Below are 14385 nucleotides of genomic sequence, written 5' to 3' on the forward strand. Positions count from 1 at the left end.
GTGTGAGAACACGGTCATCAAGCCCTTGCTCCGGACTTATCGCCGGTCAAACCACATGTCCCCAAACAACTCTGGAGATCAAGAGCTCCAAAGTGTCCATCATTGCAGCTTCCCTGGGAGAACACAGAGAAGGCTTTCCGAAGCCTGGAGAGCTCGCCCTGGCTGAGCCCCTGGGGCGGGCTCGGTTAAAGATGAGAGCCGGAGGTCGTGGGTTACCTGTGGTGCCCCCCTCAAGCCCGGCACCATAGGCGGACACCAGGGCGGGGTTCCCCGCCTGTCCGGGCTCCCCGACGCGCACTTTGAAGGGGCTTCCAACCACGTGGCTCCCGTTGAACTTGACGTCGATCGTGTGGATGCCGTTCTCGTGGGGGATGAAGCGCACGGCGTACTTGTCTAGGAGAGGGAGCAAAGCACAGGGTAAGCTGAGTACGCGGACACAGCCGAGCGAGGGGAGGACAAAGGACGGGAGGCCAGCCTGAGATGCTGGATTTTAAATCATTACTAAGGACCATAGCTCTACTGGAAGCCTGGCACCCAGTATGCTGGACTTCAAAGGCAGACGGGCCTATTTACGTGTCCTCTGTCAACCCTTTGGGAAATGCATCCAAATCTCAAATTCTAGGTTTCATCCTCTGTGGTGTCTGCCTTGGGAGAACAATTTCTTTTTTCTTTTCTTTTTTAAGATTTTTTATTTATTTGAGAGAGAGAGAGAGAATGAGCAGAGGGAGAGACAGAGGAAGAGGAAGAAGCAGACTCCCTGCTGAGCAGGGAGCCCCACCCGGGGCTTGATCCCAGGACCCTGGGATCCTGACCTGAGCTTAACTGACTGAGCCATCCAGGTGCCCCTGAGAGAACACTTTCTTTATGAAAAGCTCCCTTCTCACAAAGGTTCTCTACTTGGCCCCTTGAAGGGAAAAGCAATGGCTCCAACCGGCATTAATGCTTCTGTATTAAGCTCTAAGCTAGCAACTGCCCCCCAGGGCAATGGCCAGGTTTTTCAGTGTGTCTGGGTCCTGGCACGCGGCAATCTGTCCACTGACAACACCAAGAATATCCACCCGTCATGTACCCCCCAGCCATCTCTTCCCCCTTGAAGCCCTCCCACCTGGGATGCAGACCACCTGTTCTACCTCCCAAGATGTCTACCTTTGCTGTACGCGTTGCAGGACGCACAGCAAGCAAATGCCCGATAAGGGCAGTGATCACAGGGCCCTTCCTCATGCATCAGGGCCCATAGTCAATGTCACTTCCTCTGAGAAGCCCTCCTGGCCTCACCAAGGCAGAAACTACTTTTCTCTCCTGCTCCTTTATCATTTGGTTCTCGGTTCCCCTGAGGTACTGGTGACCACCTGGGGTCCTCCCCAGGGTACTGAAGGCTTCCGGCCAGGTCCCCACTCCACTCTGAGCTCCTCTTTGAGGGCAGGCATCATGCCTTCCTTAGCCTTACCGTCCTGCCAAGTCTCTCACACTTAATAAATGTTCACTGGCAAAACGGCTCATTAAAGTTGATAGACGTCAGAGAATTGCGTATGTCAAGGGAGCGGGCAGGAAAATCTTACACTAGTAAGCATACTGGAACCCCAGATTCTTTGAAGTTTACGGAAGAACATCAATTAACTTTTCCCTCAGAGTAAAATGAGGTCGAAGAGTACTTATTCATGTCATAAGGTCAACAACATAATAAAAATCTGTAAGATTTTGTTAAACTAGGAGAAAAAAAATCACAATGAATAATGGGAACGGAATCTGAAAAACAACAGAAAATAAAGCAGTATTTGTTAAAAAAAAAAAAGAAAGAAAAGAAAAGAAAAAAGAAAAGAAAAGAAAAGGACGGCTATATCCCAAAGTGTCTCCCAGTCCCTGGCAAATGTTTATGCCTAATTGGTACACAGTGCCTGGCAAGAGCAGCAGAAGGGAATCTGAAGGCTGGCGGGCGTCGGGGCGGCCGACCAGCCCTCTGCAGGGACACGCGCCTGCGGGAACGTCCCTCCGGGAGGCGCAGAAGCTGGGGCCTGCCCACCCGCCTCCGGCTTACCTGGCTCCAGCTCAGACACGTGGCACTCCTCCACGGCTCCGGAGGGGCTGTGCACCTTTGCATCGATCTTGCCTTTTGCCCCATTCAACCTTATAGCAAAGGAGGCTGGCTGGTTAACTTTTAATCCCGATTCCTGGGAATTTAATACATTAAACAGGTTACGGCCCTTGGTGTTCCTGCTCCGTGGCACACACTGACCCGACCCGGGACTCCAGGGGACAGTGTTCATGCAAAAAGGTCCAGAATGTTTATGCTATCTGACAACAGAAGAGCAAGTGCCTTCCTCCACACTTCTGGCTTTAAATATAAGACAGCAGAGACACACGTCGGCGGTGTCTAGCACCTTGGTTCGGGCTGGAAGAGATGGTTACTGGATTTGGAGACTTAGGCATCCTGGCCAACAGAACTCTCATTTCCATATTCCAAACAAGACCTGGACAGCCAGAAAACACAGTGTCTTCCAGGTCATAAAAGGAAGGGCCCTCTCTTAAGAGGAACCCGGCAACTGAAAAAACCATGTACTCACCAAATGAACAAAGTTTTATATCATTGCTATTTTTTGTCTCAAGGGGAGGAATGGAGATGACTTTCAATAAACTCGTAAAGGACTATACACGGTGAAGAATCAGCAGGACCGGGGGTGACTACCATTTCTCAGCTATGTAAGTAAGTTGTTCAACCTTTGAGACCCAGTCTCCTCAACTGTAAAATGGGCATAATAACCGAATCTACCCCAGAGAGCTGCTGTACGAGGATGAAATGAAGTGGTGCATTCCAAGCACTTAGCACAGGGCCTGGTCCATACACGGAAAGGCTCACAAAGGTCACCTTACTGTTAAATATTAATATGCATTTAGAGATTGTCTACATCGCACTCCCTGTCCCCACCCCCACCAAAAAACAAACAAACAAACAAACAAACAAAAAAACCCACACAACAGAAAGAAGGCTAGCTTTCACTCTTCACTGGATCAGTTTCACCCTCCACATTCTGCCCTGGAAACTACAGCCTCTCCCAGGAGGAGGGGATTAGAGGTTTAAATGCTTAAGATATTTTAAAATCAGCCAGTCCTAAACCACAACATTTTACAAGCAAGCAGTTTTGTGCTAAACTTGATTGGACAGATGATACCTCATTGTGCGATGATACCTCAATTTGCAATCGGAGGACGTGGGGGGGTCTTGAAATGCAGATTCTGATCCAGCAGGTCTGAGGGCGGGGAGCCTGGAATTCTAGGATTCTAGTAACTTCCCAGGCGATGGTGAGGCTGCTAGTCCCAGGACCACATCTCGGTAGCAAGGCACTAAAGCTGCACTGCCTAATTTGGCAGTCACTAGCCCAGGGGACTGTATTTTTTAAAATTTAAATCAATTAAATTAAATTAAATAATTAAAGATTTAGTTCCTCAGTTACACCAGCAACATTTCAAGGGCTCAAGAGCCACATGTGGCCAGTGGCTACCATATTGCACAGAGGAGATGGGAGACATTTCCATTGTTGTAGAACATTCTATTCCACTATGCTGCGCTAGAGGTTACAGACTGGGGAGAGAGGACTGCACACAAAATTCAGTGATCTCTGATCGCCAGATCTCCCCCATCCCACCATCCCCTCCTCCACAAAATGCCAGCCGACTTCAATTTTCTCAAAGGTCTTAAAAGCAAGACAAAACAATACAGGCCTCTCTTTTCCTAACCAACACCAGATGTTGGCGTGCAGGCCTCCAGCAAATCTCCAATAAATAAATTACGTATCACTCAGCACCAAGTGACCTGGGGAAAAACGGGACGAAGCTGACGCTCGCCCCTCCTCCTGGAGCCGCTAGTTACAAAAGCCTGATGGAGACACAGCCTGCTGCACACTTACTCAAATATTTACGACCCAACTGTGATGCGAGGACTCTACAGAAAAGTCTTTTGGAGAGGATTTCTCCAAACCAGGTTTTTTGGGGACAGACCCATTTACATTACCTGAATCCACTTGCCGCTAAATCCTCAAGAGGGAGATAAACGCCTCAGAAGATCTGAAAGAAATCTTCGAGATGCAGGAAGGCAGCCCTTTGCCCTCAACAAATGCTGGGTTTATCTCCCTCCACAGGTTTTAGTTAAGTCGGCCACATAAGGAACTTCTGTTAAGAAGCCTTTAAATGAAACACAAGAAAAACATCTACACCACAGCGACCAGTGGGCACCCTTGGTACTCTCCGCCTGAGGCCTCTTCAATCTGCGGACGGCGATTCTGCTTTGGGTTCTGTCTGGGTTCCCTGATGTCTGGCACCACCGGCAGTACCAAGTGTCCTCAGGGTATGGTCAGAATGTCAAGTATGAACCAAGTGCGTGGAGTTAGAGCCAATGAGATCACCAACCTGAGATCTAGGATTGGGTTTTCATCCAGTATTTTCAAGAATGGGGGCGGGGGAGGGCGGCAGCTGAAGGCTACTTAGAAATCCCATTAATCAGAAATCAGATCTGGGGATTCCGGTGTTAATCCTGCAACCAATTTGCTACTCCTGATTCAGACACCTAATTACTTTTCAGTGTCCCGAGCACAGACCCAAAGGCATCCCTACAGTGGTTCTTTGTTCGGCTGCAGGCTCTGATGCAACCTGGAATTTGATAGCCTGTCAAAGACAGGCGAGAAGTTGCACTGCCTGGCATCCCAATAGGTTGGACTATGTCACCACTCGCTACAGTGCCAGGGCGGGGATAAAGGAGGCCACGGTTAAGACCACAGGTTCTGGAGCCACAGAGACCCTCACTCTGCCTCACACTAGCTGGTTTTCTGGTAGCCACAATCTCTCCATACCTCAGTTTTTCCATCTTTAAAATGGGGTCAGGAGAAACCTACCCACCAGGCTCTTGCAAGGATTTAATGAGGCAATACTGATAAAGTCCTTACGTAGTGCCTTGCACATTTATAAATAAATCATCATAATAAAATCAATTGCAGCTGACTTTCTGGAGGGAAAGGAAGCTGCAATAGCAGGCAGAATGTCACCGGACTGTTGGTCTGGTGTTCGTGGTGTTTGAAAACCCTCCTTACCCCTTAACCAATTATTAACAGGCCTCCTTTGTTTCTCTTCAATAAATATTTAAACAACAAACTTGTTCTCAAATGTTGCGGTGTTTTGTTGACTGTGGCTCTGTTTCCCCTTGCCCCAAGTGTCTCCTGTCCTATACGTTGGGGGGGGGGGGTGACTCTCAGGGAAAGGTCCTCTACAGCTGGCAGCATCTGTGGTCACACTGGGATGGGGCCCTTGGCACTGAAGGGGGGATTGAAACGGCCTCAAGGGTCCAGGGCTTCACTGGTCGGCCTGTGGCCAATGAGATGGATGCTTCCTTGCGTCTCACCTGAAGGCTCATAACAGTGAGGCGCCGGGCGTCGTCGGAGGGCGCGATGACCGGCACCACGTAAGGACTCTCGGGGATGTGCTCGTCGTTGAACTTGATAGACACCTCGTAGTTACCTGGGGGGCACAGGAAAGTCCCATCATTTCAGAGATTCTGGGAAGGTCGTTCCAGAGCGGCCTCTGGCTTCCTTCCTAGGACTGAAATGCCTTCCAAGAGCCCCTGCCTCCCCGATGGCCATGGCTGGTTGGTTGGTTGAGGGTGGATGACAGCTGAGGTTGAGCCAATATGATTCCCTTAGTTGGGCAAGGGCCGAGATGCTTGTCCTTTTTTTTTTTTTTTTTTTTTTTTTTTACTAAAGATTTTATTTATTTGAGAGAGAGAGTGCACACACACATGCACGAGTGGGGGAGGGGCAGAGGGAGAGGGAGAAGGAGACTCTTATGAGCAAGGAGCCCGAAGCAGGGCTCGATCCCAGGACCCTGGGATCATGACCTGAGCTGAAGGCAGACACTTAACAGACTGAGCCACCCAGGCACCCCAAGGGTCCAGATTCTTAACCTGGGTCCACAGGGCCTCCCTAAGGGCCTGTGTATAGAACTCAGAAGACTCAGGAAACTTAAACGGGAAAAAAAATTACATCTTTACTTTCACTAACTTTAGGCCGAAATCTAGCATTTCCTTTCTTTAGAAATGCCAACAAGAAACACTAGAAGTACACATTAGAAGTACTCGTGACTTTGTCACCACCAAAGATCACAGATGTCTTCATGTCACTTTACAGTTTCATACATACCTTGTCATTTTACACTCACCACTACTTTGCAATTAAGGTAATTAACAGACCATCACCAAATCCTATGACTTAATGTATTCAGGAAAATGTGCATATGTTATTATGTTACACATTCCCTTGAAGATTTTGATAACTACATTTTAATATAACTGATTTCCTCTATAATCCAATGCATTTTTTAAAAAGATTTTATTTATTTATCTGACAGAGAGACAGACAACCAGCAAGAGAGGGAACACAAGCAGGGGGAGTGGGAGAGGAAGAAGCAGGCTCCCCACGGGGGAGCCTGATGCGGGGCTTGATCCCAGAACACCGGAATCACGTCCTGAGCCAAAGGCTGACGCTTAACGACTTAGCCACCCAGGCGCCCCCAATGCATTTTATTTTATGTTTCAAAACATTAACCTGAGAACCGTTTTCCCTATAGGCTTTGCCAGGTGCCCCAAAGAGTCCATGGCCCACAAAAGGTCAAGAGCTGCTGCTCGAGGGAGCTCAGGTGCCAGGGCCACTCTTCTAGAGCTGCCACACAGCCAAGGATGGGCAGGCTGGCAGAGTAACAGGGTTGAATGAAAGCATTAAGCAGACAGGCCAACAGAGAAGGACCAGAGAACCAGACTTCCTGCCCCCTTGAGGCCTGACTAGATTTCCTGCCTAGGGTTTCCAGGGGGCACGCCCACGCACCCATACAGATAAACTCTTTCACTCGAGCTACCTTGCCAGGCTTCCGTTCCCTACAACCTAAGCATCCCCCAACAAGGAACACATCCTCAGGTGGCCCATGATTACATACCAGGCTCCTGGGCAATGTAAGACACCCCGCACGATCCATTTTTATGGTCATCGAACGTAATCTCGGCCTTACTGGGGCCCTCGACGGCAATAGACAAGCCGCCAGCGCCTGCCTCCCGGGTCCAGATGCTGAATTCGGCTGAAGCAGAGAAACACCTGGTTAGTGACCAAGCCTGGGACAGGCTCTCTTCTTGCTCACACGCATGATGCTGGGTTATGTCTGCTCCCTTTTCTTTTTAACCCCAAGCAGAGCCCCAAGGGCGGGCATCACCGATGTTTTTAAAGCATCACCCACGAGAACATGAAGCTCATGGGAAATCCGGCATCTCTGAACACACCAACTGAGGCAGAAAAAGATGAGAAGGCTCAGTTTTGTCCCTACAGATCTTCCCAGCAGCAACCACCACTACAATTGGTTTTCTAGAATTCTAGCGTGTTCCACCGAATGTCACCGACGCAGGCAGCTCTGCAAAGAGCTTCATTAGTCTGCGCCCCTCTTAGATGCTCACACACACGGTCATTAGAGGCTCTGAGGGGTCCCTCAGTAAGAAACTTGTTTAGCTTTGGGTAAGTGAGCAGTTCCTAAACACGTGTAGCCACAGAAGCCTTGTTTTAAAGAATGCCCCTTAGTACCACCACCAGAATCACACACACCGAGAGTCTTTCTCTGCAACGGGGTGAAGAACACGGGCTGCTCACACCACCAGGCTCCTCGTGTTCTTCTCAAGTAACAAGCCCGCCCGCACGCTCACCTGGAACCCCTGCTTCTCCTCTCTCCAGGCCGGGGCCTCCCGCGCGGACCTTGTGGGCGCCCCCCTCGCCCAGCGGCCCCACGGTGAACTGGAAGGGGCTGCCGGTCACGTGCTGGCCGCGGTACTTGACGCTGACTGTGTGAACGCCCATCTCCTGGGGCACAAAGCGGACACAGTGCGAGTTCTTCCCCACAGACACGATCTCTGCCTCAGTGACGCGGCCAGAGGGGCTGGTGACGTGGGCTGACATGTCACTGCTGTCGATTTCTGAAAGGCGGCAGGAGTTTGGGGGGGAAGAAAGCAGGGTTAGGGTGAGGGACCAAGGCAGAGCACGCCATGCAGGGCAAGCAGCAGAGGGCAAGGCGGGTGCAGCCCGGGGGGTGTGGGGTGCTCAGCTTTCTCCCATTCAGGCGGGATGCCTACCCTCCTGTGTCCCTCAAATCGTGGGTGGCTATGGCCACCATGGAGACAGCAGGGCCCCTCCAGCCGCCCAGTGCAGGGAACATTCTAGGGACAGTGACACTTTGCCCCACTGTATACTTTTACAGTCTTCCTGGCTGGCACTAATTCCGCACGGCAGTTTCAAACCAGAGCCTGGAGTTGGTGGTGACAGCAGGTACATAAAAACTACAATAGCTCAGACGTTTCTAAGCCGAAGGTGGCACGTGCCCATCTACCATGCTTACAGGGGCTCTTTTCCATAGGCAGGTAAGGGCAGAAAATTCAAGAACCATCACCCCACACTTTCCAGAAGCCTTGGCATTTCTTTAAGGCAACAAGACAAAATGCATTTAGAGAAAAAGGTGAACCCACGTTGGTCACAACTGCAAAGGGAAACCATGCGTGAGCAAAGCTTCGAGCGAGTCAAATACCAGAGGCCATGCTTTCAGAAAAGTGACGCTTCCGGTCACCGACACCGGGACGCAGACCGCGTCTGCCGCCCCTGAGGCGCTCATGCCATGCCAGTGACCGTGCCTGCACTGTCGTGGTGGAGACAGGCGCACCGCATGCTGGGTGACCATGTAATGCCATCACCTAGAGCCACATGAAGCTGCACTCGCCAGCCCTACACCATCTGGGCGGGGCAGCCATGACTTTGAGCCCTGAGGACAGAGAAAGGAAGGGCGGTTGAGGAGAGGGTCGCCCCACACGGTCTGGGTCCAGAGGACATCTGGAAGCTGACGAGTCATCCTCCGTTCTGACGGAGAGGCTCATGTAGGTGAGGGGGATGACTCACCCAGAGTCAGCTGGCACCAAGAAGTACCTGATCAGAGCAAGGAGGAGCCAAGAGCCAGACAGACTTTAGAGAAAGAGAAACTGACCTGCTAGTCCTCAGGACATAGAGAACTTGCAAAATAAGGAAAGAAAAATAGATGAAAACACAGCCCTTGTCACTAGTGACCCGAGAAATGAAACTGAAAACTGGACACCGTATTTTTCCGTTGGATTAGTCCAAGTGGGAACAAAACACAGTGCCCCGGGCTGGTGGGGAAATGGAGAAACGGGCATGGATCCTTTATCACGAGGGTGGTCTGCCAAGGTGGGGCAGCATTCGAACCACAGCAGCCCTGCCATCCCACCCTGGGGCATCCATCCGATGTGCAGACAGCCTGGGCACATGGTGGAGAATGTCACGGAGCACCGGCCGCTGGAATCCAGGGATGGAAATGAGCGTACAAGGATTGAGCCTATGCAGTGAAGGACGGTGCATCAGGACATGGAATGGAATCTTAGGAATAAAAATATGACGTGGAGGGGCGCCTACGTGGCTTAGTCGGTTAAATGTCCAACTCTTGATTTCGGCTCAGGTCATGATCTCAGGGTCGGGAGATCAAGCCCTGCGTCAGGCTCCACGCTCAGCGTGGAGTCTACTTGTCCCTCTCCCTCTGCTCCTCCTCCCACTTGCTCTCTCTCTCTCTTTCAAATAACTAAATGGACAAAATCCTTTAAAAAAATACGATGTGGAAGTATCATTTTTGACGTGGAAAGAGGCCCACAATACAGTGTGTGAGAGGTGAGTGCACGAGTGTGATCTGAATGCGGCCCCGCATGTTCATGAGGCTGGAGGCAAACAGGGTCCAGCTCTGTGCCCCACCTGTGAACCACCACGTTCCCGGCTGATGGGAGAGGAGGCGACACTTCCTTTCCCCGATTTGAAACACCTGAACTTTTCATGATCACAATGCATCAGCTCTTTTTACTAAGTGCTTCTGTCTGGACACCGCAGTAACGAGGCTTTCCCCGCGTTCTCACGTGACCAGTGGTGCACCCCACACAGGAAGAAGCCGCTGAGGACTGCGGAGGAGGCTGGGTAGGCAGACGGGGGGCATGTTGGGAAAGAGGGGAAAAGTGGTGGAGGAGAAGCGGCCCCCTCTCCAGATCACAACCCAAGCGTCATCAGAAGACTATTTCACTTTTCCGTCCCCATGGAATCTGTGCAATGACACAGCGTGTGGCAGCTTCTGCACCCTCAAAACCTGTATTTATAGTTAGGACGGCTAGCTGCTTGTTTAACAGAGAGAGAGAACGAGTGAAGGGGAGAGGCTGAAGGAGAGGGAGAAGCAGACTCCCCGCTGAGCAGGGAGCCCGACATGAGGCTCGATCATGGGATCGAGGGATCAGGGATCATGACCTGAGCCGAAGGCAGACGCTTAACCAACTGAGCCATCCAGGCGCCCCAGAGACAGCTCTCCAGAAGGAACCTGGACCACATTCAGACAGACCGAGGTGTCTGTTTACACCATGCACGGCCAAAAGGCTGGATGTGGCCCACCTACCCAGTCTCCATTCCCACTGTAGGGATGGAAGACATGAACTGAATATTGGAAGGATGCCATTAGGCTGACACTTCCGAACTACTTCCTAATACTGGCATCCGTGGGGCCGATTCTCTCACTCACAGGACACTCTATTCAACAGATAATAAATTCAAATCTAAAAGCGTCTCTATCTTCCCTGCCACGGAACACAATAACGCCATTTTCATTTGGAAGAAGAAAAAGGTAGCAGGTAAACAGATATTTTTTTTCTTGGATGGGGCTCTGTGAAAATAGTATGAAAAATATAAATACATACATCACTTACTTACAAATAGTTACCCACAGAACACTTAGTATGTCCTAGGCCATGTCCAGACATGGTTTCCAATGGTGCTCCCTGCCCTGACCCCTAAACTCCTCATGCTCACCTGGGATTTTCAGGTTCAGGTCACAGATGCTCCCGACAGTGGCCACAGACGGAGCCCGACTGGTACGGGTGATGCTCTCCTTGACTCTTCCCTCCCCGCTGATCTTCACGGTAAACGGGCTCCCTGCAAGAACCGAGAAGGCCCTCGTGAGCAGCCCAGAGGCTGAGGCATGGCATCGACAGAAAACCAAAGCATCACACGGGGAGGGCGGAGGGGGCTGGACGCACCAGGTACGTGCTCATCAGCGAACTTGGTGGAGACAATGTAAACGCCAGGCACCGTGGGGAAGTAGGAGACCTTGCAGGTGCCATCTTCCAGGTCCTCCGTCTGGATGTCCACTTTGCTGGGACCTTCCACTGCCAAGGATATGCCACCATAACCTGCAACACGGTAGCCCGGGGCTGATGGCACCACAACTCACTGGGGAGGGGGAGCTCAATGCAGGCAGAAAGGATGGAAATTCAAACTGTTATTTCCAGACAGCAGAAATACAGAAGCGCCAGGCAGCCCCTATCAGAGAGCGCCAGGCAGAGGAGCAGGTGAAAGGCTCTGAGAAATCCTGTAGCGAAAAAACCTGCTGGGTGTGGCTTTGACCACAGAATTCTTTTCTCAAGGCTATCTTACTATCCCACCTGAGCAGCTATCCTACAGCACCCGCTGGGGAAGACACTCTGGCCACACGCCTCCGAGAACGGCACGTGTTAATCATGAGCTGCAGGTCTGAGACTGTGAATTTTTAAACCGCCCCCAGGCACCTCCGATGTCCAACCAGGGAACCACGAAGGGAGCAGATCCGAAGGTTTAACAACCTGAAGAATCAACAGGGGGCATCAGCCCACCAGGACCAGAGATTCTCTAGCTCTCTCCCCTGGGACTGTGACTTCGTCCGGAAGCCGCCGATATGGCCATGACTCAAGAAGGCAGAAGATGAAGATACTGTCATCTGGGACAGTCTGAAGAGGCCCAACCCAATTCAAGCCATTTTAAAGAGGAACCAGGAAGAAATTGCACATTTCCACGAAAGCACGGCTCAGCTGACATGATCCTGGCCAGCTGGCCCAACCTCCTTTGCTTGGGATGAGCCCAGGAGGTCCCGGAAAGTGGCAGATGATAGTGGGAGGACACATCATGACAGGGAGATCTGTGACTAGCTTTGGCTCTGGATTCAAATGCCAGGAGCAGACGGAATGTTCACTCCTGAACGCCCCGGTTTCTTTATTTAGAAATGCAGATGATACCTACGTCCCTGGGGGTCATGGGGCCTCAATGCTACAGCAGGTACAAGCACCTACAGCTTGAAGGAGGCTCAGAAAGAAAGGGCAGGTGGTGGGATGAAAAGACAAAGCAGCCTGAGCAAAAAGGCGACCATTCCTGCAAGCCTTTCCCCAGGAGCAACTCCACACACCTGCATCCCGTGTGTCCACGATGAATTCAGACATCTCGAATGTCCGGCCCTCCGACAGGCCCCGGCCATAGACTTTGGCTCTGCGTGCATCCCCAATCTCGGACTGGACCACCATGATGGACACGGGGCTGTTGGCCACGTGGCTGCCGTTCTTCTTGATGCTGACCAGGTGTTCACCCACCTCCCGGGGGATGAAGGAGATCCCTGCACCGGAGCACAGACGGTGTGTGTAAGGTGCAGGGAGCGGGGAGCAGGAATGCAAATAGGACTTCCTCCCTGACTTTGTAGCAGCCCAGAGTGTCCAAGAGAATGGCCAACGTGGCAATGCAGAAATGCACTCAGACTTACCATGTGTGACCCAGAAGGTGGCTCACATGGTCCCCTAATGTGCGACTGGGTCCCCAGCGCAGAACTGGGGGCACACCCACCTCCCGCCCAGCTCCAGCCAGGAAGGCAGCCCCGGGCTCACCAATGTGGTTGTTGGGAAGCCTCTTGAGGAGACAGGGCTCGTCGCGGCCTGACGGCGCCTTGATGCTGGCCGTCAGAGTGCTCAGGTCTGTCTCGCTGATGTCAAGCAGGAAGTCGGCAGCAGAGCCTAGCTTCACCTGAGAGCACCGTCTGCTGTCGTCTGGGAAACATCCCCCCCACCATGAGCTCCTGTGACACGTGGTCTCCCAGGCTCTCTGAAGCCCTCAGGCCACATGCACTTACAGAGGAGCACGTGAGAATGAATTACTCCGAGTTAAGGGACAAAGCCCGTCTGGGATGATGAGCAGACCTAACCAACGACCAGTGCTGGCTAATTTTGTCTGGTGAAAGGGAAGACTGGGAACTGGCAGGAGACCTGAGTCTTCTCCGGCCACTTTTTAAAGGAGTCTTTGCCGGCCGGAGGCACCTGTCACCTGCCTGCCTTGGGCGTTCCCTCAGGTGCACACTGCTCGTGTGCCACACGGGGCTGTTGACTGCTTCCCAGACAGGTCTGAACTCCTCAGGGACAAGAACCTCGCCTTTCAAACCTTCCCTTTATAACCTACTGCCAGCGCGATATGAACATAGCGAGCACAACAGACATTAGGAATGTGGGCTCTGAATCGGATAACCTGTATCTGAGTCCCCGAATACCCATGTATGAATTTGGCTAAACCACTCTCTCTCCCAGCATCAGTTTTTCCATCCGAAAATGGAGAGGAAATCTATCTGTGACGCTGAAGGGCATCTTTGAGTTCATGTAGTCACACAATTCATATACTATCTGAATGCCTCCATCTGGGGGCCTGCTATTGGCATGCTGTGGTCAGACTGGCTCAAAACGAGGGCCCTCTGAATGGTACTGCTTGCTTTCCCTTGGATTACCAGCTAAGGGAGGAATCAGGCTGGTCCAAAGTTGACTTTGCACCCCAACTCCTCCCCAGGGAGTCTGCGTGAAACATACACTTAGGTGCCTAGCCTGCTGCCACTGGTCTGATGGGAAGAGAGGCTATCGGGGCAGCCATACCTCCCCTAGGAAGCCCTTGCCCCTCCCCCAACAAGCCAGGTAACCCTACCTGTAATCTTGGCTGTGAAGGGGCTGCCAGGGATGTGCTTGTCGTTGTACTTGACCAGGATGCTGTAGTCGCCTGGCAGGGTGGGCAGATAGGTCACCGTGCACGTCCCATCTTTGTTGTCGATGCAGCTGATTTCGGCCTTGGAGGGCCCCTCGATAGCCAAGTCGAGGCCACCTGTGGATGGAAGGAAGGAGGGAGAGACTTTAGGGAGAGAATGTTTCCTTGTTTCAACAGAGATCACACCTCATCCAGGGCAGTCCCAATGCCAGGAACAATAGACTGATACATGCCTCATGAGCCCCGGGCAAGGGGCACGTCAGAACAAAGTAATTTACACTGTAAATCTACCCACTGAATTCTTCACTACAAGCGACCCTGAAGTTCTCTCTATTCTTCAGGATACAAGGGGATGTGAAAGAGACCCAGCACGCCAATCACACATATGGGAGGGTCACACACACACTGTCCCTGCTGGTGGGGCACTGGATGCCACCATGAAAATCCCATTGGAACCATAAATTTAGGAGCA

At 51.7% G+C, this 14385-nt stretch overlaps 1 protein-coding gene across 4 annotated transcripts in view; it reads right to left on the reverse strand.

Moving 5' to 3' along the window:
• Positions 1-14385, reverse strand: part of FLNB (filamin B) — a 139338-nt gene that overhangs the window by 8159 nt on the left and 116794 nt on the right. For all 4 annotated transcript variants that reach the window (XM_045807450.2, XM_045807449.2, XM_045807448.2 and 1 more), the window contains 10 exons: positions 13857-14030; positions 12782-12940; positions 12313-12516; positions 11135-11287; positions 10908-11030; positions 7721-7987; positions 6970-7107; positions 5387-5502; positions 2036-2168; positions 217-393 (listed from right to left, as the gene is read on the reverse strand). In XM_045807450.2, the coding sequence (XP_045663406.2) occupies positions 217-393; positions 2036-2168; positions 5387-5502; positions 6970-7107; positions 7721-7987; positions 10908-11030; positions 11135-11287; positions 12313-12516; positions 12782-12940; positions 13857-14030 (1644 nt within the window). The remainder of the gene's footprint in view (positions 1-216; positions 394-2035; positions 2169-5386; positions 5503-6969; positions 7108-7720; positions 7988-10907; positions 11031-11134; positions 11288-12312; positions 12517-12781; positions 12941-13856; positions 14031-14385) is intronic.

Source organism: Ursus americanus, chromosome 14 (genome assembly GCF_024610735.1).
Source record: "Ursus americanus isolate L20-20 chromosome 14, mUrsAme1.1.p, whole genome shotgun sequence".
NCBI classification, from domain to species: domain Eukaryota; kingdom Metazoa; phylum Chordata; class Mammalia; order Carnivora; family Ursidae; genus Ursus; species Ursus americanus.